At 35.6% G+C, this 27,933-nt stretch overlaps 2 protein-coding genes across 4 annotated transcripts; both read left to right on the forward strand.

Moving 5' to 3' along the window:
* Positions 1-1,578: 1,578 nt before the first annotated feature.
* Positions 1,579-9,207, forward strand: LOC130174787 (polypeptide N-acetylgalactosaminyltransferase 6-like). Its single transcript, XM_056384991.1, has 10 exons — positions 1,579-2,869; positions 2,981-3,153; positions 4,437-4,586; positions 4,914-5,148; positions 5,706-5,823; positions 6,295-6,495; positions 6,593-6,712; positions 7,306-7,407; positions 7,784-7,942; positions 8,067-9,207. Exons 1-10 carry the CDS (start codon positions 2,469-2,471, stop codon positions 8,178-8,180), a joined length of 1,773 nt encoding a protein of 590 aa, XP_056240966.1. The 5' UTR covers positions 1,579-2,468; the 3' UTR covers positions 8,181-9,207.
* A 13-nt stretch (positions 9,208-9,220) lies between these two features.
* Positions 9,221-20,289, forward strand: LOC130174788 (glucose-6-phosphate 1-dehydrogenase). 3 transcript variants are annotated; one of them, XM_056384994.1, is made up of 14 exons: positions 9,300-9,454; positions 11,605-11,664; positions 12,074-12,195; positions 14,404-14,441; positions 14,580-14,688; positions 15,007-15,224; positions 15,530-15,688; positions 16,866-16,991; positions 17,288-17,381; positions 17,674-17,860; positions 17,948-18,183; positions 18,688-18,764; positions 18,983-19,075; positions 19,156-20,289. In XM_056384994.1, the coding sequence occupies exons 3-14, from the start codon at positions 12,079-12,081 to the stop codon at positions 19,244-19,246; spliced, it is 1,545 nt and encodes a 514-aa protein (XP_056240969.1). In that variant the 5' UTR covers positions 9,300-9,454; positions 11,605-11,664; positions 12,074-12,078; the 3' UTR covers positions 19,247-20,289. The 3 variants fall into 3 exon arrangements, with proteins under 3 accessions (XP_056240967.1, XP_056240968.1, XP_056240969.1); XM_056384992.1 differs by lacking the exons at positions 9,300-9,454; positions 11,605-11,664 and adding an exon at positions 9,221-9,257; XM_056384993.1 differs by lacking the exon at positions 11,605-11,664 and having other exon boundaries at positions 9,296-9,454.
* Positions 20,290-27,933: the final 7,644 nt, after the last annotated feature.

Genomic DNA, 27,933 nt, shown 5'->3' on the forward strand with positions numbered 1-27,933 from the left:
AGATCTGAAAAATCTACTAATGATGGGCAGGCAGTTTTCTGAATGGAATAAGGCCTCCCCTATGCAGGGACATAGAGTGCAATAGGCTGCTGATGACTGGTTACACTTAATTCATAGTTACATACTGCGGACTGGAAACAAACTAGAACTGTAATTATTTAAAAAAATTTGGGTGCCTTTCCTAAACTGCCTGCCGGATTGTACAGCAGACTTGGTATGCACAGGGTGCTGCAATGTAGCCTGGCGTCCCTCCTGCACCTCTGTGAATGCCTAATGCTCCTTCCTGGACATTGATTTTGTTTCATTGCTTTAGCTATGTTTTCCCTGATTCATATGAAATTTCTAAACTGTGAACACTAAGAATTGTCCATGCAAGGTCCCATGCTGTTGACCCCCCCCCCCCCCTTATTTATTTATTTATTTATTTATTATATTTTTCTTCTCTTCTTCTTTTTCTTATCTTATCCCATTTGGTAGGTCCTGTATGTGATTTGCTCATATCTGCCATTGCTGTCGTCTGTGTTCAGTGTTCTCTATCTGTTTTAAAAACTATATAAAATATTGGTTAAAAAAAGAAAGCAATACTAGAATCAATTATTCAGTGACTCCTCATCTTTGTGACTGTGCACTCTCACGGTTGCGTTTAAAATCACTCACTCATTCACCACTCCGTCCTCTCTTTCCAGGGAGTTCAATGAAGATGGTTATAACGGTAAAATAAAAAAACACTTTCCGACACTGACACTGTTAATCTTTTTCTCACCGTTTTTCTGGCTTTCAGCGCGAGCGCAATGCATTATGGTATATATATTGTTTGGTTAGTGACCATTGGTTGTACACTACTTTTCACGATGCATTCTAGGATACTATGAGTCCACTATATAGGGTATAATAATTCTCACTATACATTCGGACATCACTATAAAATGGCAAACTCACTATATAGTGCACTATTGAGGGAGCAGAGAGTGATTTCAGACTCAACCACTAACGTCACTCACCTGCCTCTTTGAGTTCTACTGTGCATATTTAATATGATGTGTGTGATGCGGCCTGGCAGGTTTATTGCAGTTGTCTATTGGACCGGTTTGTGCAGTCACTCCTCCTGCGAACAACAACAAGGCAGATTCTCCTTGTCTCTGAGAGAGACAAAAACTCCGTGCCATATACAAAAGGAGAACACAGGTGGAGGAATTTGTTCATGTTCTGCAGCAAAAGTATAGTAAGTAGGCTACCGATTCAATAGATTAGAAAGAATAGAATAAAAGTTTGTCCTTTAATATCTAATTCAGAACTATAGTCATGTTATGGCAATTAGTTTTTTTTCTTGTTTATCAAGTAATTATCATGCATTTCTCTCCAAATATTGTTGTAAATAGTAAACTTTATTAAATGTATAGGCTACATTGTCAAAACACTGTAATCTAAACAATGTCTTACATTAATTTTGCCACTTATAGGCTACAGACTTATGTAAAAACGCGGTCTACTTCATTATCTAATGTTCGGTGAAGCCTGCACGGCAGAAATACACAAAACGTTGTAGGACTTGTTGATAGATCATATAAATACGTTTTGAATTGATCATTGTACAACATATAGCCTACACCTGTTCTGATTGTTAACATACTGTGCAGTAGACTTATGGTGCACATTAATAGAGGGATGTGTATAGGCCTACATTTTTTCTAGCTAGTTCACATATAAAGATTCCTACTTTGTATATTAAAAAAAAAAAATACGCGTATGGACACTATGGGCTCTATCTTATACACGCCTATACTCTGCCTGCAGCGTGTGCTGAAAATATGCTTGAGATATGCGGATACAGTGTTTCCCATACATCACTGAGACTAACTTTGTCCAACCACAGTTTCATAATGAACCGGAAATGTATTTATGTATGGAGCACATTAATTCACTCAGCTTACCCCCCTGGGCGCACAGTTGCACACTGCGTACCTGTGACTGGACTGGGTTCACTGGCCAGTCACAATATTTTATCAACTCGCCACGAATTCTGTGTCAAACACGTAATAGCAAAGTGGCAAAGGTCGAGCGTTTTTAAAGGGGATGGGAGATGGCACTGGTTTTTGCATGTTCGCCCAAAACACTCGCGACCGTTTTTCCATCGGTCAAACAGCAAAAGTGGATATGGACATACCCTAAATACACGCGCGCCATGCGTTTTAGACCGTGCGCGTTGGGCTGTTAAAATAGAGCCCATTATGTGTAAGTCTAGCTTATATGATGAGAAAATAAAATGGTGTCTAATTTAATGTGTCACGACTATTAGACATGTGAGCCAGTAAAAAAACAAACAAAAAAACAACAAAGAAAAAACAATTAAAGCGGATGCAGCTGCCAGCGTAACAATATTTTAAAGATTTTTAATTTTTTCTTTAATGATATATTTTATGTGATCTCTTTTCAGCTTTATTTTAGGTCAGTCCTTCCCAGTGTATGCCATGCATATATGTTACCGTGGACTCAGCCCTCTGAACATGGTTGTAGTTTTCTGCTTTTTGTTTTTACCTTACATTTTTTTTCATTCATACTACAACTTTAACGACAGAGCGTTCCCACTAACATCACAACGACTTATGGCAAATATGAGTCTGCTGGATCGCTCAGGTACCGATTGTCCTTCTGGCTTTTACACCAAAGAGGAGCTGAAGCCTCACCTTCAGAGGCCACTTCAGGATTCTATGGCACAAGGTGCAAATGGGAAAGCCTTTGTGTTACAGCTAATGAATCCTGAAGAACAGGATGAGAAATTGCGTGGCTTTGATAAAAACCAATTCAATCAGTTTGCCAGTGATCGCATTTCTCTGCATCGTGACTTAGGCAAAGACACCCGCCACACAGAGTGAGTATATACTCATTGTTTATTGAGGATCAATAACTGCTGACACTGACATGTAATTCTTTTGAAAATATGCATCTTGTTAAAAATCTGACACCTGCTTGGCCCTGACAGTTGCCTGGAACAGAAGTTTTGGCGTTGTCCTGGTCTCCCTACCACCAGTGTGATCATAGTGTTTCATAATGAGGCCTGGTCCACTCTGCTCAGGACGGTCTACAGTATCTTACACACTGCTCCTGCAGCCCTGATCACAGAGATCTTACTGGTGGATGATGCCAGCACAGACGGTAAGAGTCGTCACGATGCTGCAGTCAAACTGATACATCTATACTGAAACCTTAAAATCTTATGTACTCCGGCTCCCCCCCCCCGCGACCCTACTAGAGGATAAACGGAAGAAAATGGATGGATGGATTATTATACTAATCAAGAACAATTAGCCAGTATTTTAATTGGTCACTGGCCATGATGAAGCAAATTTTTACCTTTTTGTGTCCTAATCTTAGTTTGGAAAGTTATAGTGGGCTATCTAGCCCAAACTTGTTCTTAAATGTAAAATGTGATGAATAAATAGTAGAATATTTTTCCTACAATACCCCACTGAAGCAAAGTACTCAAGTAACCAGTAGCTCAACAGATACTGTGAGTTGGATGACTGAGAATCTTCATATACTCAGTAATTTACAGGTACCTCAAATGTATTTGTATTTAAATATGAAGTAGATGTGAAGTAGTTACCTTCCACTACTGCCATGAATTGTGAAAAACATTATCACAATATTTTCACTCATTTAAACTTAAAGCTATCAGTATTTACAATGGATCACATGACTACTTGTATCTGAAAGAGGTCACTCATAGTGTAAAGTGTACTGTAAAAGCAACTTTAACAAATGTAAATAATCTTACTTTTTTTTCCATGAATATCTAAGATAATAGTCATTCCATTAATATGGGCCAAAACTGAATACTTGACTTGCACATAGATATAACCAGTACTAAGCACTGGCACATACATGCATACTATCATGCATATACACAAATACAGAGAATATGCATGTATGAGTATGAGGGTATATGAATGTGTATATGTATATGTATACGTATGTATGTTGGCACTTCAAGTATGATAATGTATATAAGTTCATGTAAGTATCTGTGTATATGAGTATGTATATATGTGTGTACTTGAGTATGTTTGTGTATGTGTGCATAACTATGTATGTATGTGTGTGCTTGAGTATGCATGTATCCGGAGGGCTGGAGGTTGCTACCACTAGATGGCACACCAACCACCAATAAACATGAAAGAAGAGGAGTGAAGAGTAATGACGCAAGTGGAGGCAAGATGCATTGTGGTGGTCAACAGTGCAGCTCATACTGAAGCTATCTCTTTGCTGCAGACTCTGCTTGCCTCTCCTTCTGTGGTCAATGCCATTGCAACAGCTGTGGAAAACAATAGTAGTCAAATATGAAGTGCTGTTTATCCAAATGTGGAAAGAGAGCTATATGGGTTATTTTAACCATCAGCGTCACACAGTCACAAAGTTGTTGAGTCCTCTGTCTTTAGATTGCCTGAAGACTCGCCTCGATGAATATGTGGAGCAGCTGAAGATAGTACGTGTGTTACGACAGAGAGAGAGGAAAGGCTTGGTCACAGCCAGACTGCTGGGAGCGCAGGCTGCACAAGGAGAGGTCCTCACCTTCCTGGATTCTCACTGTATGTATATCCTAACATTTTCATACAGGGTTCAGTTGGTTCTCTGCAAGGAGAAAAACATCACAGAGCAGCACTGTGAAGGTTCCTCAAATACTGTATAAGTTGTACAGCATGTATTTTATCATCTATGATAAATGGAAAACAAGCAAGAAAAATGTTTATCTGTTTTTCCTAAAGGTTAGGCATTTAGTAGAAGTAAATGGTAGAGGGGGCAAGTGAAAACTACAGGGTGGCCTAGAGTCTCCACATTCAACCAACAACTTCCTAGTTACACCCCTGACTGCGATAACTGTTTTTACTGAGTAACAGATAAATATCTCTTCATAGGTGAATGCTTCAATGGATGGCTGGAGCCTCTTCTAGCTCGGATAGCAGAGCAGCCTACTGCTGTGGTGAGCCCAAAAATTGCCAGCATTGACAGAGATAATCTAAAATTCAGTAAGCCACGCCCTGAAATGCATCATTACATGCGAGGGAATTTTGACTGGAGGCTCACGTTTGGATGGGAGCCCATCCCCGAAGCAGAGAAGATCCGAAGGAAGAATGAGACACATCCCATCAGGTCCATAAAAGTATACTGACACATGCACACATGCTATATATAACTGGAAAAGCAATCATCTTTTATGATAGTATTCAAATCTTCCTCAGATACAGATAGAGATTGACAATCATTTGAACTGGCTGATAGCCAACATGACATTTGGATGATATTGTCATGAGCAGAAATATTACGACTGTGTACGAGAATGAACTGTGCAAAGTGAGTCAGACTGATGACCCCTGATTTATGGTTATTTAAATAGCACTTGTAAAGGTTTGGCGCCATTGTTGATGAAATCGCATCAAATTCTGTGGGATTGCTTGGAGCTGGATTTAAGGACACCCAAATATGTTATGCACCCAGTTTAGTGTTCAGAGAAGGAAATGAGAAGTACTTTAAAGGTGCTGGTAGGAAGATAAAAAAAAAAATGGTTAAGTTAAGCTAAAAGCTGACTGACTGCTGGCTCCAGCTTCATGTTTAGCATATCGATGTGAGCAAATAAGAGTTCCCAAACTGTTCATTTAAATTGAATTATTAATGGTCATTGACAGTGACTGATTTGTCTGATTTTGTAGAACACCTACCTTTGCTGGTGGCATCTTCTCTGTATCTAAATCATACTTTGAGCATATGGGGACTTACGATGACCAGATGGAGTTCTGGGGAGGTGAGAATTTGGAGATGTCCTTCAGGGTAAGAAGTGTTTTTCAATATATATAGACGAGTGATAAATTAAAGGAAAAATCTGAGAAATTAGTGGAAAAACAAGATAACAATGCCCCCATCCACATGGCACGAGGGGTCACTGAATGGTTTGATGAGTATGAAAACGATGTGAATCATTAGCCTGGCCTTCTCATTCACCACATCTCAACCACATTGAACTCCTATGGGAGATTTTGGACCGGAGTGTTAGACAACGCTCTCCACCACCATTGTCAAAATGTCAAATGAGGGAATATCTTTTGAATAAAAAGTGTTCATCCCACCAGTAGAGTTTAGAGACTAGTTGAATAAATGACAAGGAGCAATGAAGCTGCTCTGGTGGTTTACCTTACTAAAACACTTAAGGATTGTCTCACCTTCAATTTGTCACCTGTGTCTATATGCTTTACAAAGTGATGCTAGCTTCTCACCTTGTGCTGTGTGTCCTCTCCAATGTAGGTCTGGCAATGTGGGGGTCAGCTGGAGATTATTCCTTGTTCTGTTGTAGGGCACATTTTCCGCAGACAGAGCCCCCACAAATTCCCCAATAGCTCGTCTATAATAATCCGCAACCTGGTCCGCCTGGCTGAGGTCTGGCTGGATGAGTACAAATGGGTCTTCTATCGTGCAAACAGAATGGCTGCTTTGATTTATAAAGAGGTTAGCACAAATGCACAACCACATCATATGCAGTATATGATCTTTAAATGCATGCGTCCCCACAATGTTGTCTTTCTTTTGTGATTTTGTTCTTCAGAATTCATTTGGAGATGTCACTGAACGTCATAAACTCAGGGAGAGATTAAAGTGCAGGGACTTCTCTTGGTACTTGAAGAACATTTACCCAGAGGCCTACGTCCCTGACATATATGGAAGGGTGAGTTACTTTATCAGCATTTCATTATCTCTCATTAGTTGATCATCTCTCTACAGTTTGTATTTCTAGAACACACGTGTGCTATCATTTTTGAGACATAGGTTTTTGCAGCAGAGCCTTAAATAAAATACACTGCATTTTCCCTCTGTCAGTTAAGCCAGACCATCCGACCTTTTCATATAAGATGCAAGAGTGACTGAGGAATTTGTCACCTGTGATAAGGTGTGGCACACCATGAGGCTTGCATATGCACAATATTACCATAATCAAGAACAGGCATAACATAATAGTTTGTTTGTCAGTTTACCTGCCAAATATGATTTGCTTTAAGAAATAAGTCTGTCCCAATAATTACGTGTCACAGAGAGTCAGTGTGAAATGTAATCATTGTAGTTTATTTCAGCTTAATGTTAGATTGAGTTGATTGGTATTTTTAACTACAGAACATACTCTCTTATTTTATCTAAAACTTAAAAGCAAAAATGTCATATACAGTACATTATAGATGGAGATCCAGACTGTTTTTAAAAAAAGGAATCTGGAACAATGGCATCTGTTAGCTGTCCAGTTACTGGAATTTTTTTTTTCTGCAGTTGGAAAACATTGGTTTGAAGTGCTGTCTGGATGTGGAGAAGACAAAAAAGCAACAGAAGTCTGTCCAAAAGATCAACTGTAACAATACGTGTGGAACACAGGTACACTAACTTCTGTTGGGTCAGTGGTTCCCAAACTGAAGGTCACAAAAATCTGATGGGTCACCAGAATAAAGGGAAAAGGGCATAAAGGAATAAAGGGAAAAGAAATTGTGTTCTATCACACATAATTGCGTTTATAGTTTTTGATTTTTTGTTCCTTAATTCTTGCTCTTTTCTTGGAAAAAAAAAATACTCAATACTATCTGCTTTTCATCAGGAATATGCAATCTAAAAATGAAATGAGGGTTAACAGGAGGGTTGGGAACCAGTTTTAGATCAACATATGAATTTAGAGTACACTTTTAAATGAATTGATCAATGAATTGAGATCATTCTTATCCAAATTAAATACAGTGTTTATCTGTGTGATTTGTAGTATTTTGAGTACACCCCACAACATGAAGTATGGCTCAACCCTGACAATGAGATGTGTTTACATGCAAATCCTGGAAAATCTCTGGTGTCTGTTGAACTGTGTCAATTGAACGGAAAAGTATCTGCACCACCACCTGAGCAAGTGTGGATCTTCACACAGGTACAGCATGCGTTTCTGCAGCAACTCGTGTTATAATTCTGTTCCTGGTTGTTTTAAAATCTCTAAATCTAACTGACTTAATTATGTCAGATTCTTATACAGTTTGCGTTGTTATTGTTTTCAGACAAACCATCTGAAGAATCCCTCATCAGACAAGTGTTTGACAGTGGCAAGAGGACAGGTGATCTTGACGAAATGCACATCAACCAGACTCAGTCAAAGCTGGATCCTCATCTAACTTTATTCATGTGTGTATGTGTGTAATCCTGCCAATAGGTTAACTCCAGTGCAAGATTGGGAATGAATCCACAATCTTGGATACAAAAATGTTCAATTGAAGCTAATATGAGGCTTCAGAGTCAAAAAAAAAAAAAAATCAAATCAAATGATATCTTTCAAAGTTACAGTCTTTTTAGCACAAAAATCCCTGTTTCTGATGCTATCTCTTCTCTGCAACTCAGAAAGGAAACACTGTCTGTCTTAACATAAAGAGGGAATTGATAAATTGAGACTGCTGAAGCCCCATATTAGCTTCGGCTGAACTTTAAAAGGCATTTTGCACAAAGTGAGTACTGATTATAGAAACTCAATTTATTTTAACTTCATGGTTGTCCAAAACTGTAAGGTTTTTTTTAGAATGTTTCTTGTTGATAAACTTAGTAATTTTTTAAAATAAAGATAAAACATTTGAATTGTGTCTTTTTCCTTTCCATATATTGTTTTGTTTTTCTCATTATTATCCACATTGTTGGAAAGAATGAACTGCGCCCCCTGTACAGATTTCATTAAATCTGTTTATACCGTCATTGTGGGCAAAAAGCAAGTCTTCATAACGTAAAACAATAAATGTTCGAGTGATAACATGTTAGGTTAGGAATAAAGTTATGTCTAGGTGTATAGGGTTAGGTGTAAGGATTGGGGTTAGGCAATGGTTGTGGTTAGAGCATGGGAAGATATCTGAGTAGGCCAGACAGGCCACTGACATCAGAGAATAACGCTGCCATGAAGAAATTGAGAAAAACTTAACTAGGCCTTAAAACTAAACTCAGTTGTCGGTTTATTACGTAGGCCTACATCTATTTAAAACTAATGCAATATATTCTATAAAAGTCATGCAATAAATCCTGTTTGCAATGTTGACACGGTTAAGGGCTATTGATTCAACTGTATTGTCATTTGAAGTTGAACCATTGTGTGTTTGTGTGTATATGTATGTATGTGCGTTGAGAGAGGAGGCGGAGGGTGAGACCACGCCCCCGTGTAGGGTCGGTGACGTCACTGGATACGACGGTGATGGGAACTCGAGCGAGCGCTGGTGAGTTTCTCTCAAACCAATAAAATCTCTCAATTCTGCTTTGTCACTTCAACAGGGAAGTAGGCAGCACTTAGGCACATACGCACCACCAGCCACGACTGTTGTCTGTAGCTCTGTGTGAGTGTGTTTAAAGTCTGTCCAGTTGCCCGGGATCTGTCGGGGTTTATCTGCCAGGTTATCATCACGTTAACGGACCTGTGAGTAGTAGCAGCGGTCGCTTTAACTGTGTAACTTAACCGTTTTTTATGGTTGCATGATGTAGCTTGTCAGTTCTAAGCTAGCAGTGTGTTGCCTGTCAAGTCATGTTGTCATAACAGCTTGTGAAGCTAAGAGCTCGCGACAGGGCGGTTTTAGTATTAGCCCAGCAATACATACAGCATACAGCCGGCGAGATAAAGCTGTTGAGTTCAGTTTTAATAGCAGCATAATCCCCCTTGATGTTAGTAGCTAACTATCCACGATGCCATGAAGGGACAATTCATGAGCAACGAACTGTCAGCCCGTGTTATCATGATATGTTAGCTGAAAGTACCCAGCTTCATCACGGTGTGCTGCAGTAAGGTTTAGCCCTCTAAATACGGGATTTGGTAGAGGATTTGACTAATATCATTATAGTTTGTTGTTTGTGTTTCAGGCTATTTCTGGGAGCTGTTGTGGCCATCAAGACAGCAACTATTTTTTTTTTTTTGAATAACTGAATCATTGTTTAAGTGATTTAAAAAAAATAGAATCCCAAACATTTGAATGTTCCAAGTTCTCAAAGGAGAGAATTTGCAGCTTTTTAGTACTGCTTACAAAGTGGCTAATTATTTATTTATTTTTGTAGTGTGGACAAAGTTGGACAAAACTCAACATCAGATGGTGTCAGCTTGTGGGCTAGATAATCGTGATAGGCATTTTCTCACTGTTTACTGATTTTTTTTTTCTTTTTTTAACAAACTAAATGATAAACCAATGAATCGAGAATGTTTAATTGTGTAATGTGGCATGTGTACTGAGTGCCTTTTCTCTATTCTGTACCAAGAACAAATTCCTATGACTGTTCATTTTAAGTGAGAACATGATAATAATTGACAATGAAAATAATCATTAGTTGCGACCTTGTATGCATTCAAAACTTACATGACTATTGATGTTCATCAGTTTCCAAAGAGCTTTTTAGCTTTTTTTTTTTTTTTTTTTTTTTTTTTATCATCAATGCAGATTACAGACTCACTTAACAGTGAACATGAAGTCATTAGTGCATTTATTTATTTAAGAAAAAAAAAGTACTTCCTTATTTGGCTCAATTGAAATGACTCAAAGAAAATCTAAGCAAGAGAAAAGTTCTCTCAAATATCCTCCTCCGTTTCTCTGAATTTTAGACATTGAATGAGGAAGTAAAGAAGGAAGTGGTTTGGATTGTTTGCCTGTTTTAGCTCATTTAAATTTCAGCAAACAAAACAAATTTTCAGACATTTATGTTTTTTTTTATAAATGCTTTGTTTCCTACTGTTAATCCATTGAGCTGCAACTAATGATTGTTTTTTATTATTGATTTATTTTCTCAAGTAATCAGTGAAGCATAAATCAAATGTCAGAAAATAGTGAAACATATCAACCCCAGTTTCCCAGAGCCCAGTGTGATGATGTTTCGTCTAAATTCCAAAAATATTCAGTTTGCCATCATAGAAGATTAATCAGCTTAAAATATCAGAAAGGGGTGAAAAGTAGTTCTGAGGTAGCGTAGGCAATAGGCTTGTTTTGCTCAACCAACAGTACAAAACCCAAAGATATGAAATATGCAATGATGCATGTGGCTTTGAAAAATGACTAACATTATCAAAATTTCTGAGGAGTCATTTTGTGTCAATCCTCTAATTGATTAATCAACAAATTGTTTCAGCTCTATTCAGTTCATTTTCATAGGGTGTGAAAATCTTGTTGCGTACACTTCAAAATTACTCGAGTTGTTGTCGTGAACATCAAGTCAGCATGAATTTTGTCAGTGTAGACCTTTTCAACTCTGAACACATTGACAAATATGAATTCAAACTTCAAACCAAGCCTTCCACAGGCAGCTTATGCAAAACAAAGGGAGGTACGAGCTCTACTTGTTGCTTTTATCTTTAGTCTATTTAAATGCAATCACTGCCTGAAATAGGAAAATAGATCCAAATCTCTAAAACTGTACAGACTGTTAACAGAAGTTAAACATTAGTTGTATTTAAGAAGCTAAAACATTTCAGGACATTGCTCTTTCTGTCTTTCTTTCTTTCTTTTTTTGTTGTTGTATGCAAGACTATATCTCCAACAGCCAAATGTTAGGTAATTTTCTGAACAGTGTTGTTTTTTACATAATTGTCAGAGGTACCCACCAGGTCATCTGACCACACCTCAGGCACAAGAGGAGCAACACACCTCTCAGGTGTAATCACGTTACCTTAACAATAGACTATATATGCTACCTTCTCCCCTTTGTTCTTTTTTTTGACCCTAGCCGTGTTGTGTGTGCCCTAGCTCCAACCAGTAAGGCCTTCCTTTGTAAAAACGAATTTACAAAGAAAAGCAAAGAAAATAAAAGTGCTTTGCATTTTGAACTCTTGACTCCTGCCTCACCTGTGAGTCTCTCAAACACAGATCAGTCTACCCACTAGCCATTACGTGATAGCTTAACACTAATTTGTATGTTGAGGTACTAGTATATTGCTGTTGTGGTATGGTAGCAGTCTGTGTTTTCCTTCTGGAAGGTTTGTTTAACATGTAAAAGAACATTTTTAACTGGATTATTTTGTTTATCATCTTTTTTTTTTTTTTTAATTTATTTTTTTTTATAGAGAAAATGAGCGGCATCCCCCTCTCTCGCTCCGAGGTGTTTGGGGAACTGAGGAAGGAGCTGCATGAAGATGAAGAGTTCCGTCAGTCTGACGTTCACATCTTCATCATCATGGGAGCATCGGTGAGAGCAGGAGAACATTACCCAGATCAACACACTACCACTACTGGCTTGCCTTTTTCCCATAGTGCATCCTGGTGCCATCTCTTCCCCAGCTAAACTGCACATACGCACCTGACTGGTCTGCAGTTATGCAGCCATACACAGGAAGCTGCGATGCACTATATGGTCTGATAGTTTTCTATCATAGCCAACATTAAGAGCCAGGAACATTTAGTGTAGCCAAGTTAGGCAAGATTCTTTTTGCCCAAAATTTCAAAGATAGTGTGTTGAAATCTTTAAAAATACTGCAATAATTGCACATGGTCTGATTAAGGAAATGTTGAAACTGATTTCACTGACCTTCTGCAAACAAGCAGAACAAGTTATCTGAGCTTTCAAAAGGCTGGAATTGAGACATTGAATACCTCAAGGTTCCTCTTTACTTATCATTTCAATAGTATTTAGTATCTCTAACTGGTAAACTCATAGTTTAGTAAAAATTATCAAAACCAGTGCTCAAAAAACTAAACCAGAAAACAAAACCAGTAATCATGTAAAGATTAAAAAAGAATACAAAAGAAAATTTTAATTCCTTACTTTGCTGACCATAAGCATATTTCATCTAGATTGTTTGCTGTATCATGCAGACTTTGTGCGAATAAGACAGAATGTCATAAAATGAATATTTTAATTTAAATTTGGCAATATCTGATTTGAACATAAACTAGTACAGTTCTCAGTAGTTAAGTTTGTGTTTTCTTTCAACGCTTCCTGTTTCCTCATACTGTAAGAACTAAAACCAGTTCAGGCATTCTGGTATTTTTTAGGTTGATTTCCTTCTGTCTTTCTTAATGTTTCCAAATGTGGGTTCTATAATTAAAAATAAGACTTAACACAATTTTACAGAAGCATGGTTGTATCGATGAGAATGTGTAAACTAACACCCAAACTGAGCAGAAGTTTTGCTTTCACTGCACAAGACACAATTTCTGCAAAATCATAACCATTTTAGAACCATTTAAAAATTTAAAACCATTTAAAATCTTAAAACTGTTGCAATCATATGCGAAAAGATGGTTTTGGTTGAGCTTATCTTGAACATCTAGCCAGGCTACGCTTTTATCTGGTAATTCATTTGCTCTGTCCTTGTTTCTCTTGGACTGTTTGCTGTTGGGAGCAGAGAGTGGCGCTGCTGCTGATTTTTGCAGTGTCACTCAGTGTCAGCATTTTTCTTTCAGTGTGATACACAAGCAGGTCAGGGGAAGAGCTGGGCTGGGCTGTGTGCAGCTGTTTGTTTTATGCATTTGTTTGATGCTGCAGCTGCTTAAATTAGTGTGCAAGCTACTCGTATATCCTAATAGACCTTTTATGTTTATTCCTAAGTGAATGAATATAGTCACACCGCATTTTCAAACATTTGCTCACTGCTACTAAATCAACAGTTATTGCTGTTGATGATATGAGAGGTGTGACTGAGTGTAGCAAGTTAGTTGTTTATGTTGCAGGATATTGTGCATACCAGATCAGTTCCAATGAGTGACAACAGAAATGTTCAGTTCCTCTTGTCTACAGTTATTATTTTAAACACATAATCTTAAACAAAGTAGCAGGGTTACAAATTGAGGAATTCCCTGCTGAGGAATAGTGTTTTAAACAGAGATGTCAGTATTTGATTTAGGCCAACAGTATACTGCCATGGGAATTAATTTTAATTAAATTGACTTCTAATGTCTTGGTACATGGCACAATTCAAACTTTTATTGATGGATTTCTGACACTAGCATGCACAGCCTTTATACAGTACAATGTACTGTACAATAATTTCCTTGTCTTGTGAGACTTGTTGAACACTATTTAAAGGTTACTGGTACATGCTGTTGTAATGGCACTAAAGCAACAGGTTCTTCAGCATTACTTCAGTAAGCAACAGGACAGTCTTTTGTCTCCAAGCTGTCGGTTGGTGTTTGGCACTCGCATCCAGAAGGATTACAAAAGCTGCGCAATTCTTAACTAAGCTAAAGCAGCCTACATACCTGTTGCTACACATTGTGACCTGCAATACTGCAGCACCCTGTGACTTTAGTGCAGTGGAAAATAATTATGATATAGTGCACTAATTAAATAAGCAGCACACTAACTTAAACACTGTATCAGTTGTCAATGATAGTGTAGATAACCTATATATTTTAAAGTGAAATATTATTTCTCATTGTTTGTCTCCACCTCTAGGGGGACCTAGCTAAGAAGAAAATCTACCCAACTCTTTGGTGAGTGAACCTCTGACCACACTGAAAGGCTTTTACATGGATAAAATAGCAGAGGCTGATGAAAGATACTACTCTAATCTGGGGTGGAGCCTTTGAAGTTGGATGTAATGAACCTTATATTCCTCTTTTCTCTCCCAGGTGGTTGTACAGAGATGGCCTCCTCCCTGAGCAGACATATTTTGTGGGCTTTGCTCGCTCTGACTTGACAGTAGATGTTATCAGAACTTCTTGCATGCCATACCTGAAGGTAAAACATCTTTCTGTATGTATGTATACACACATATATATATATATATATATATATATATATATATATATATATATATATATATATATATATATATATATATGTGTGTATTATTCATCAAGTGCAGTAAATATCAGTGTATGAATGGATAGAGGAGAGAGTCAGTGTTCTGGGGATGTATGTATATATACTGTGTGTATATATGTATATGTGTGTATATATATATATATATATATATATACATATATATTAAGTTTGCATTTTAAAAGACCGTAGTTAATTCCATGCATGCATAAATGTTCTCAACCTGTGGCCCAGGTGCTGGATACAGAAGCAGAGCGGCTGTCGGCCTTCTTCAGCAGGAACACGTATATCAGTGGGAGATATGCTGATGAGGGTTCCTTCTCCAAACTGAACACACACATCCTGTCTCTGCCTGGAGGACCCGAGGCAAACCGTCTCTTCTACCTAGCCCTGCCACCCACCGTCTATCACGATGTTACCAAGAACATCAAACACCACTGTATGAGCACAAAGTTAGTGCACACAATTCTCTTACTGTTGCTGTGTTACACTGTTTACTCATTGTTTTGCAAGTGTCTGTTTGTAAATTGTCCACTGTCCTGTTAGAACTCAATCTCTAAAGCTTCAGTGATGTCCATTGGTGTACTGTTAAGCATGTTGCATGTACAGCTTAAACCCAGTTGTGTCCCATAAATAATCCCATTAATATGTCATTGTTGTGATGAGTATGGGAAGAAGAACACAGCATCAAGCAGAGTGGACAGGATTTGAGATGTTGATTTTCTTTTGTCTGTGGTCGTGCCTGTATGTTGTGTAGAGGCTGGAACAGGGTGATTGTAGAGAAGCCATTTGGACGTGACCTCCAGAGCTCTGAAGAGCTGTCCACTCACCTCTCCTCCCTCTTCACTGAAGAACAGATCTACCGTATAGATCACTACCTGGGCAAAGAAATGGTGCAGAACCTCATGGTGCTCAGGTAAGAGAACCGTCTTCAGATAAAGTTGCTTTTCTTTTTTCTGCTCTTATTTATCATATAAGCCTTTAAATATTATGATTATTCTCTATTCTGCAAATTCTGTAAATGGAATAAAGTTTGCTGGTTAAGACTCTCTCTGAGACTCTGTAATTTCAGAGCCTCACCTGAAATTATAACCTTTTATAATCTATTTTTGACAATAATTATTACCAAATAATTATTTAAAAATGGGGCCAATAAAACAATAAACTAAATCTCACCCATTAATGGCATATATATTAAGAACATCCAATAGAGTGAAATGTAAAAAATGTACTGGGTTAAATACTGTATATCAGATTGAGCTAAATTTAACTACACCACCAGAAATATGGAATAATATACTGTATTACACAGAGTGTGGTGTTGGAAAGTACAATCAATTTTTTTAACCGCTGTTATTCAATCAAGTATTCAAATGAGAGTGCATACAATTATTTCACACCCACATATTCTTTTCCTGTCCAGTTTTGCAGTAATATAGGACCAAAGTTACCATACCATATGTCAATGCACTCTCTTCTCTGGATCAAAGGGAGTACTCAGTTCAGACCCCTTCACTTTTTTCACATTTTGTTATGTTCTAACTTTATGCTAAAAAAAAAAAAATATATACACATATATATATATATATATATATATATATTTAAAACAGAAATATCCAAATCCACCTTTTATTTTTTAAGTGCAGAGGTGGGGCCGGATGTAGTCATTTGGATTTTTATATTTCTTGGGAAGTCATTATTGTAAAGAAAATAAATAAAAGGATTTCTAACTAAGAGCCCATGGCATCCTGATAAATGAAACTTAAAACACAGTACTACCAGCACATCTTTCATCTTAGCATTGTTGGTATTTCTCCCTGTGTTGTTTTTTTTTTTGTGTGGAGATCTTTTTTTTTTATTTCAACCTAAAACAATGATCTGCTGTTTAGTTAAGGTAACTTTAATTATGCAACACTTCAGCTTCATCTGGTTTGGGTTTGAAAACCCCCTATGAATATTACACAAAGTAAATAGAAACTGGCCTCTAGTAACGAACAAAGGGGAAGATAAATGTTTATGCATGTTGTCATGAACAGCTGTCTTATGCGCTGCATGCTGCTGAGCAGAGAACGATTATGTGATGTTTGTTGCAGGTTTGGGAACCGAATCTTTGGACCAATCTGGAACAGAGACAACGTGGCCTGTGTTGTCCTCACCTTTAAAGAGCCATTTGGCACTCAAGGACGAGGAGGCTACTTTGATGATTTTGGCATCATCCGGTGAGGGGAAAAAATCTCTAAAGTTTGTCTTTGTTATGTAGTATTAAACTTTCATATTATACCACAGTGTATTAAAACTATTAAGTGTTTATAAATGTTAAATTAAAGTGCTGAATAATCATTAGTAGCTTACTGCCCTGTTGATGATGCATGGGTTTGACAGTGTTGTTTGAACAGTACATACAGAAAATTAGTAGCAACACATGATCAGTTATAGTGTAAATTAACATGATCACATCCATCATATTCTCCTTTCTGTCTTTTGTGTGACCACCTGTTCCCCTTGTCATGGTTAGTGATGTCATGCAGAACCACTTGCTCCAGATGCTCTGCCTGGTTGCCATGGAGAAACCAGCTTCCACCAGCTCTGATGATGTCAGGGATGAAAAGGTACAAAACCATCTCTCAAAGACCAAAAACACTCAACACCACCCCCAACACGACAGATATGGAGATATACAGTATATTAGAGTTTACTGTAAATTCTTAAATAGTAGCTGAAGCCTTTATTTACCTCAGTGTCAGAGAGAACCAGGATGGGGACAGGATAGGCCTTTATTTTAATTTCCCCTCTTCCCCAGTTAATGCAATTATTTAAATGCTGGCTTTTATACGAGAGTTTACATTATATGTGGAAAAAATACACAGCATTTGTTCTCTCACTATATGCTCTCTTTTGTAGGTGAAGGTGCTGAAGTGCATCACTCCAGTGTCCTTGTCAGATGTGGTGCTGGGTCAGTATGTCGGGGATCCAGAAGGTGAGGGAGATGCCAAACTGGGTTACCTTGATGATACCACTGTTCCTAAAGGATCAACACAGGCCACCTTCGCCACCGCTGTGCTCTATGTGCACAATGAACGCTGGGATGGTAAACATCAAAGAAAACCCTTTACAAAACTCTTCACAAAGTAAATATGTATATAACAAATAACTGCATGAAATTCTTCCTCCTCAGGCGTTCCTTTCATCCTTCGCTGTGGAAAAGCTCTGAATGAGAGGAAAGCGGAGGTACGGCTGCAGTTCACAGATGTGCCAGGAGACATTTTTGGAAAGCAGTGTCGCAGGAATGAACTGGTGGTGCGTGTGCAGCCCAACGAGGCCGTGTACGCCAAGATGATGAGCAAGAAACCTGGCGTTTACTTCAGCCCTGAGGAAACTGAGCTGGACCTCACCTACAAGAGCAGATACAAGGCAGGTTCAAGTTTATTTATTTATGTACTCTATGTACATACTGAAAAGGAAACTAGGGCTGCAACTAACAATTATTTTATTATCAATTAATCTCAGTTATTTTCTCAATTGATCGTTTGCTATAAATAATTTTGGAAAATAATGAAAAATGCCCAGAATAATTTCCCACAGCTATTTGATGTATTCAGATTGTTTTTATCCAGTCAGTCCATCCATCAGTCCAAAAGCGAAAGATATTCAGCTTACTATCATATACAACAAAGAAAAGCTATAAATCCTCACATCAGTGGAGCTGGAGTCAGTAATATAGTTGCCAATTACGCTTGACGCTAGACAAACAATTCATAATTAATGGATTGTCTGTTGACTGGTCATGTCAGCTCTAAAGAAGACCCTAACTACAGCTACTGATTTAAAATTACAGCAAAAAGAATGCTAACAATCTATCTACCGTGTTTTTCTAATTGAAAAAGTAAAGAATTAAAACTCATGTCTTGTTTTCAGGATGTGAAGCTTCCAGACGCTTACGAGCGGCTCATCCTGGATGTCTTCTGTGGGAGTCAGATGCACTTTGTCCGCAGGTCTGTCTTTGTTTTCCCACTACTCTTGTCTCATCTTACTACCTGGAAACTAAACCTGTCTTTTGTAATGACATGTTGCAAGCGCTTCATGTGAGGTCACAGTTCTGAACACTAGATAGCGCCATGGTGCATTGTTTCTCTGCCTCAGCATGACAAGCATAGCTTTGTTTTGTTGTTTTTTTTACCTTCACTAAATATTAAATTATTTGTCTCTGCAGTGATGAACTACGGGAAGCTTGGAGGATCTTCACGCCCCTCCTTCATCAGATAGACGGAGAGAAGCCGAAGCCTATTCCATACAAATATGGAAGGTAGGAAATGTTGTTCACTGTGTCTTTAAATAGATGAGGAATTCAATAGAGTTGAATGTTATTGTTTTCTTTTCTTTCAGCCGTGGCCCAACAGAAGCGGACGACCTTGCAAAGAGAGTTGGATTTCGCTATGAAGGCACTTACAAATGGGTCAACCCACATAGACTGTGAATTGTGATGAGATGAGGGAGGAGTAGATGTAGGATAGTAGGAGGGGTGCAGCGGGGTAAGTGAGCCACATCATGTTCCAATACTGGAGTGTCTTTGAAGAAAGAAGTGTTTCCACTGTGTGGATCCATCACAGTAGCAGCAAAGAAAGAAGATATTAAAAAAAAAAAAAAAGTATTTCTCAGGTATAGCAGTTACTCCATGGAGCCAGTTCATCAGACAGTCAAAAGACAATTATGAATATAGGCTGTCATCAGTTTTTTCCTGTATATTCACAGCAGCTGTCCTCATTTTAATTTAGAGGTGGGACCAAGTCAGTTGGAGAAGGAACAAAAACAATTTGAATCAGGAAATTTTTGTGAAAAAAAATAACTGTCTGAACTGGCTCCATGTCCCCGTCTCCTTTAATTAGGTCTTAATTTGTCAGGATGGTAAATGGAATAACTGTAACGTGAACAGAGCAGATCAACAACAAAACACTCAGCTGAGTCATGCTCTCCCAGTACTGTACTGTACCAAAGAATGGTAACTGAACACAACAGAGACGAGGAACAGGAATGATTGTCCACCAGCTGTCACTCTGATAACCATTGTGATTGCAATACCTTTATGCTTTGACTGCATTTAATAATCATGCTTAGTGAAATTCATTTTTACAATTCCATGCTTTTTTTTTTTTCTTCCCCTGCCTGGGACCAAGGACATGATGGCTGTTCACGGTAAATATACTCTGTTGTTTATAAAGGGCAATGCAGGCAGTTTTGCTTCAAAGCATTCATACTGGAATAGTCTTAAGTGTCCTTCTGGACGAGCAAAGTGTGCTCTTTTTCTTGTTTAGTAGCCTCCTCTGAGCTTTATTTCCTTTTGTTTACATTTTTCCAGGTTTATTTAAGTTGTTTTTTCAAAATATCCAGACAGCAGCGGTGTCTGCCACAGGTCAACAGTGAATGTCTTTGTAATGAAGAGCTGTATAATGCTGTTAACTGCACATTCATGTAAAGCTAAGCTACATTTCCACACCTTGTAATAAACTAGTTTTGCTTCTGTTTGTGTGTTTGTACTGGTGGTTTCTTACTGTTTCACTGAAGCCACTAAGTGACATGTTAATAGGTATATGTTTAGAGAAGCTATTTTAAACTCACTTGAACTTTAAATGAAAATCTTGAATGCAACAGTTGATCAGTTTGGGAAATATGTATGTTTTCTTTCTTGCTGAATAGTTAAATGAGAAGTTTGATACCACTTTTTGTACGCTAAATATAAAGCCGAGAAGGTGCTTAGATTAGGGTAGCACAGAGACCTGAAGCAGGGGGAAACAGACCATCTTGAAATGGGATCACACCAGCCACGACATGATTAAGATATTGAGTTCTGACCCATAAGTACTCAGTAGTAATTACTAAAAACTTATTACAGGAGTACTCAATACTCCTGGGTGAGACCACATCCATTTTCAAACTCAACCTTTATTTTGATCTCAACTACATGCCTGGTCAATTTTGTGACTATCTCCACGGTTGTGACACTGTCACAGGGACAAAATCCAAAACACTCTGAATAACACCTTCTATACTGCTGAGTTGAAAGATTCAAGCTGGTTGCAAAAGACCATTATGTGGCTAAAAGGTTTGTATGTATCATTTTACAAGATTACACAAATCATTAATAATTCTATTCCAATTATTAAAGCTAAAGATTACATCACTAAATGTGTTAATTTTGAATCAGTCTCAAGTGAAGACGGCTTTCATCATATGTTTAATCTTTTCTTTCATCCTCCTATAGCTACAATCCTTTGTCTATAGAAGTGCAGCATCAGTTTTTTGTTCTTTGTTAGTCTGTTTTCATTAAAGGTTTTATGTGCCTCTTAAATACACATATTTGAGTAGTGAAGTGCAGTGTGGCATACTCATAAAAGGTGCCCTGTGGAGTTATAAATATGTATATATATGAAGCCTAAATATTTTTTTTTAACACTAAGACACTGGACTGCACAGCCCTGTTGAGATTTATTAGGCTGTATTATTCTTTATCAACAATTTGGGTGATTGTTGCTCACTGCTTTTAACTATTTGCCTATAGGCCTACTATTTAAAAAATCAAAATCTAGTTTGGATTCACTAAATAAAGTTTGTGAAGTGGCTGCATCTACTGGTGTCCCGCATCCTACCTGGAATGGACATGCTTCTGACAGATGCGCCAGCTGACAGTGAACTCTCATCCCCACTCCAGTTCTCATCACTATGCTAAACCTAGTGTGTAAAACTGCGATCGCTCACTCTCTCTCTCTCTTCCTATTGTAATATGACATGTTGTCCCACAGTGAGAAGGTTCTGGGTTCGAACCCCGGTCCTGGGGACTTTCCATGTGGAGTTTGTATGTTCTCCCTGTGCTTGGGTCATCTCCAGTTACTCTGGCACAAACACATGCACATGAGGTTAATTGGTGACTCTTAATGCCATATGACTTTTTTATGCGTTACTGTACTATGACTTTTTATGCCTTATCATACTATGACATTTTTTAAAAATGTTATGCCTCAGTGATCTATGATGTTTTTTGTTTTTTCTTTGCCATTTTTATTCTTTACTATGCTATGACATTTTTATGCCATACTATAATGTTTTTCGACATTTTTATGCCTAACTGTGCTAGGACTTTTTATGCCTTTCTATATTATGATGTTTTTTGCCATTTTTATGACTTGATATACTTTGACATTTTTATGCCATACTATACTATGACATTTCTTGAAATTTTTATGCCTTAATATACTATGAATTTTTTTGATATTTTTATGCCTTAAACTATTATGTTTTTTCAAACATTTTTATGCCTTACTATCTTTTTTAACATTTTTGAGCATTACTATATTATGACGTTTATCAACATTTTTATGACATGATATACTATGACTTCTTATGCCATACTATACTATGACATTTTTTAACATTTTTATGCCTTACTGGACTATGATGTATTATGACATTTTTATGGCTTACTATATTTTATGTCTTAACCTACTATGACGTTTTTTGACATTTTTATGCCATACTATGATGTTTTTTTTAAACATTTTTATGCCTAACTGTACTATGACAATTAATGACATTTTTTTTAGCTTACTATACTATAACTTTCTATGCCATACTATACTATGATGTTTTTTTACATTTTTATGACATGCTATACCATGTCGTTCTTATGCCTTACTATCCAATGTGGTTTTTAGGACTTTTTATGCCTTACTGTACTTTGACGTTTTATCACATTTTTATGGCTCACTATACTATGACTTTTAATGCCATAGTATAATATGACATTTTTTGGCATTTTTATGCCATACAATACTGTGACTTTTTTTTCACATTTTTATGCCATACTATACTATGACATTTTTTTTACATTTTTATGCCTTACTGTACTATGACGTATTATGACATTTTCATGCCATACTATACTATGACATTTTTTTGACATTTTTATGCCATACTATACTATGACATTTTTTTAACATTTTTATGCCTTACTGTACTATGATGTATTATGACATTTTTATGGCTTACTATACTATGACATTTTTATTCCTTAACATACTATGATGTTTTTTGACATTTTTATGACATGCTATACCATGACGTTCTTATGCCTTACTATCCAATATGGTTTTTAGGACTTTTTATGCCTTACTGTACTTTGACGTTTTATCACATTTTTATGGCTAGCTATACTATGACTTTTAATGCCATAGTATAATATGACATTTTTTGGCATTTTTATGCCATACTATACTGTGACTTTTTTTTCACATTTTTATTCCATCCTCTACTATGACGTTTTTTTGACATTTTTATGCCATACTATACTATGACATTTTTTAACATTTTTATGCCTAACTGTACTATGATGTATTATGACATTTTCATGACTTACTATACTATGACATTTTATGCCTTAACATACTATGATGTTTTTAGACATTTTATGCCATACTATACTATGACATTTTCTGACATTTTTTTGAATTACTATTTTATGACTTTTCATGCTATACTATGATGTTTTTTTTAAACATTTTTATGCCTTACTGTACTATGACGATTAATGACATTTTTTTTAGCTTACTATACTATAACTTTCTATGCCATACTATACTATGATGTTTTTTGACATTTTTATGACATGCTATACCATGTCGTTCTTATGCCTTACTATCCAATGTGGTTTTTAGGACTTTTTATGCCTTACTGTATTTTGACGTTTTATCACATTTTTATGGCTCACTATACTATGACTTTTAATGCCATAGTATAATATGACATTTTTTGGCATTTTTATGCCATACTATACTGTGACTTTTTTTTCACATTTTTATTCCATCCTCTACTATGACGTTTTTTTGACATTTTTATGCCATACTATACTATGACATTTTTTTACATTTTTATGCCTAACTGTACTATGATGTATTATGACATTTTTATGACTTACTATACTATGACATTTTATGCCTTAACATACTATGATGTTTTTAGATATTTTTATGCCATACTATAGTATGACGTTTTTTGACATTTTTATGCCATACTATACTATGACATTTTTAAACATTTTTATGCCTTACTGTACTATGACGTATTATGACATTTTCATGCCATACTATACTATGACGTTTTTTGACATGTTTATGCCTTACTTTACTATGATGTATTATGACATTTTTATGACTTACTATACTATGACATTTTATGCCTTAACATACTATGATGTTTTTAGACATTTTTATGCCATACTATACTATGACATTTTTAGACATTTTTATGCCATACTATACTATGACATTTTTTAACATTTTTATTTGTTACTGTACTATGATGTATTATGACATTTTAATGCCTTAACATACTAAGATGTTTTTTGACATTTTTTTGAATTACAAAATTATGGCTTTTCATGCCTTACTATACTATGACGTTTTTTGAAATTTTTATGCCATACTATACTATAACATTTTTTAACATTTTTATGCCTTACTGTACTATGACGTACTATGAAATTTTATGCCTTAACATACTATGACACTTTTTTTACATTTTTATGCCTTACTGTACTATGACGTATTATGACATTTTCATGCCATACTATACTATGACGTTTTTTTGACATTTTTATGCCATACTATACTATGACATTTTTTAACATTTTTATGCCTAACTGTACTATGATGTATTATGACATTTTTATGGCTTACTATACTATGACATTTTATGCCTTAACATACTATGATGTTTTTAGACATTTTTATGCCATACTATACTGTGACTTTTTTTAAAAAAATTTTTATGCCTTAGTGTACTATGACATATTATGACATTTTCATGCCATACTATACTATGACGTCTTTAGACATTTAATGCCATACTATACTATGACATTTTTAAACATTTTTATGCCTTACTGTACTATGATGTATTATGACATTTTTATGACTTACTATACTATGACATTTTATGCCTTAACATACTAAGATGTTTTTTGACATTTTTTTGAATTACAAAATTATGGCTTTTCATGCCTTACTATACTATGACGTTTTTTGAAATTTTTATGCCATACTATACTATAACATTTTTTAACATTTTTATGCGTTACTGTACTATGATGTATTATGACATCTTTATGGCTTACTATACTATGACATTTTTATGCCTTAACATACTATGATGTTTTTTGACATTTTTATGCCATACTATAGTATGACGTTTTTTGCCATTTTTATGCCATACTATACTATGACTTATTTGACATTTTTATGACATGCTATACCATGACGTTCTTATGCCTTACTATCCAATATGGTTTTTAGGACTTTTTGTGCCGTATTTCACTATGACGTTCTTGACATTTTTATGCCTTACTGTACTTTGACGTTTTATCACATTTTTATGGCTAGCTATACTATGACTTTTAATGCCATAGTATAATATGACATTTTTTGGCATTTTTATGCCATACTATACTGTGACTTTTTTTTCACATTTTTATTCCATCCTCTACTATGACGTTTTTTTGACATTTTTATACCTTACTGTACTATGACGTATTATGACATTTTTATGCCATACTATACCATGACATTTTTTAACATTTTTATGCCTTAGTGTACTATGACATATTATGACATTTTCATGCCATACTATACTATGACGTTTTTTTGACATTTTTATGCCATACTATAGTATGACGTTTTTTGACATTTTTATGACATACTATACTATGACATTTTTTGTCATTTTTATGCCATACTATACTGTGACTTTTTTTTTTTTTTTTATGCCTTAGTGTACTATGACATATTATGACATTGTCATGCCATACTATACTATGACGTCTTTTGACATTTTTATGCCATACTATACTATGACATTTTTAAACATTTTTATGCCTTACTGTACTATGATGTATTATGACATTTTTATGACTTACTATACTATGACATTTTAGGCCTTAACATACTATGATGTTTTTAGACATTTTTATGCCATATTACACTATGACGTTCTTGACATTTTTATGCCTTACTGTACTTTGACGTACTATGAAATTTTATGCCTTAACATACTATGATGTTTTTTGATATTTTTATGCCAAACCATACTATGACGTTTTCTGACATTTTTTTGAATTAATATATTATGGCTTTTCATGCCATACTATACTATGACTTTTTTGACATTTTAATGACATGCTATACCATGACATTCATATGCCTTGTGGTTTGTAGGACTTCTTATGCCATATTACATTATGACGTTCATGACATTTTTATGCCTTACTGTACTATGACCTTTTTATGAATTACTATATTATGACTTTTTATGACATTTTTATGCCATACTACGTTTTTGACATACTATAGTACGACGTTTTTCTACATTCTTATGACATGAAAATTCATACGGTTGTTAATGTGTTATCACTGCAGAACCTCTTGTAAATGCTGTTGTAAGTATTGATGAAAGTGGTTGGTTAATAAATGTGGGAGAAAAAAACTATGGTGTGTCTGTGTTTTTTTACATTTATATGCCATACAATACTATAATGTTTTTATGACGTTTTGACATTTTTATGCCTTACTGTTCTATGACTTTTTATTACATTTTTATGCCATACTATATTATGACCTTTTTATGAATTACTATATTATGACTTTTTTGACATTCTATGTGCATGTATTTCTCATGAAATTTTGTCTTTAATATGCAATTCATACAGTTGTTAATGTGTTATCACTGCAGAACCTCTTGTAAATGCTGTTGTAAGTATTGATGAAAGTGGTTGGTTAATAAATGTGGGAGAAAAAAACTATGGTTTGTGTGTTATTAAAATATGACATTTTTATGACATATTATTCTATGACTTTTTGCATCACTATACTGTGATGTTTTTATGCCTTATCATACAATGACGTGATAATTTCTTAAACATTTTTATGCTTTACGATACTATGACATTGTTTTATTGCATACCATGCGATTATATTTTTTGGACATGGTCTGTAATGATAGACTGCTCAAACTGTCTCATTTAAATAAGGTCTTAAAACATTACTATTTTCTGCAACTTACTGCTAAATTACACATGTGACATCATATCTGTCTCAAAGTTCTCATTTTTTTGTTTTTGTGTTTTTATATTATGTATTTCTCATGAAATTTTGTCTTTAAAATGCAATTCATACGGTTGTTAATGTGTTATCACTGCAGAACGTCTTGTAAATGCTGTTGAAATGAAAGTATTGATGAAAGTGGTTGGTTAATAAATGTGGGAGAAAAAAACTATGGTGTGTGTGTGTGTTATTAAAGTATGACATTTTTTATGATATATTATTCTATGACTTCTTATGCCTTACTTATGACTTTTTATTACTTACTATATTATGACGTTTTATGACATTTTTATGCCCTACTATACTTTGACGTTTTTTGACATTTTTATACCATGCTATACTATAACGTTTTTTGAAATTTTATGCCTTAGTGTACTATGACTTTTTATGACATTTTTATGCCTTACTATATTATAATGTTTTTGACATTTTCATGCCTTACTATATGAAGTTTTTTAACATTTTTATGCCTTACTATACTTTGACATTTTTGGAATTCTTATGCCTTACCGCAATAATAATTTTATTACATTTTTATGCCGTACTGTACTTTGACTTTTTATTACATTTTTATGCCATACTATACTATGACCTTTTTATGAATTAATATATGATGCCGTTTTGACATATTTATGCCCTAATATACTATGACAATTTTTGCCATACTATACTATGACGTTTTTTTTTGCCATTTTCATGCCTTACTATACTATGACATTGTTTGACAATTTCATGCCATACTATGTTATGATGTTTTATTCCTTACTATACTATGACGATTTAATACATACTATATTATGACGTTTTTTGACAATTTTATGCCTTGCTACACTATGAGGTTTTTTGACGTTTTATGCCATACTATACTATGATGTTTTTTGAGGTTTTATGCATGACTATACTACCATATTTTTTGCCATTCTATACTACCACGTTTTATTCCATACTATACTATGACGTTTTAATCCATACTATATTATGACGTTTGACAATTTTATGCCATACTATACTATGACGTTTT

This window comes from Seriola aureovittata, chromosome 9 (assembly GCF_021018895.1).
Source record: "Seriola aureovittata isolate HTS-2021-v1 ecotype China chromosome 9, ASM2101889v1, whole genome shotgun sequence".
NCBI classification, from domain to species: Eukaryota; Metazoa; Chordata; class Actinopteri; order Carangiformes; family Carangidae; genus Seriola; species Seriola aureovittata.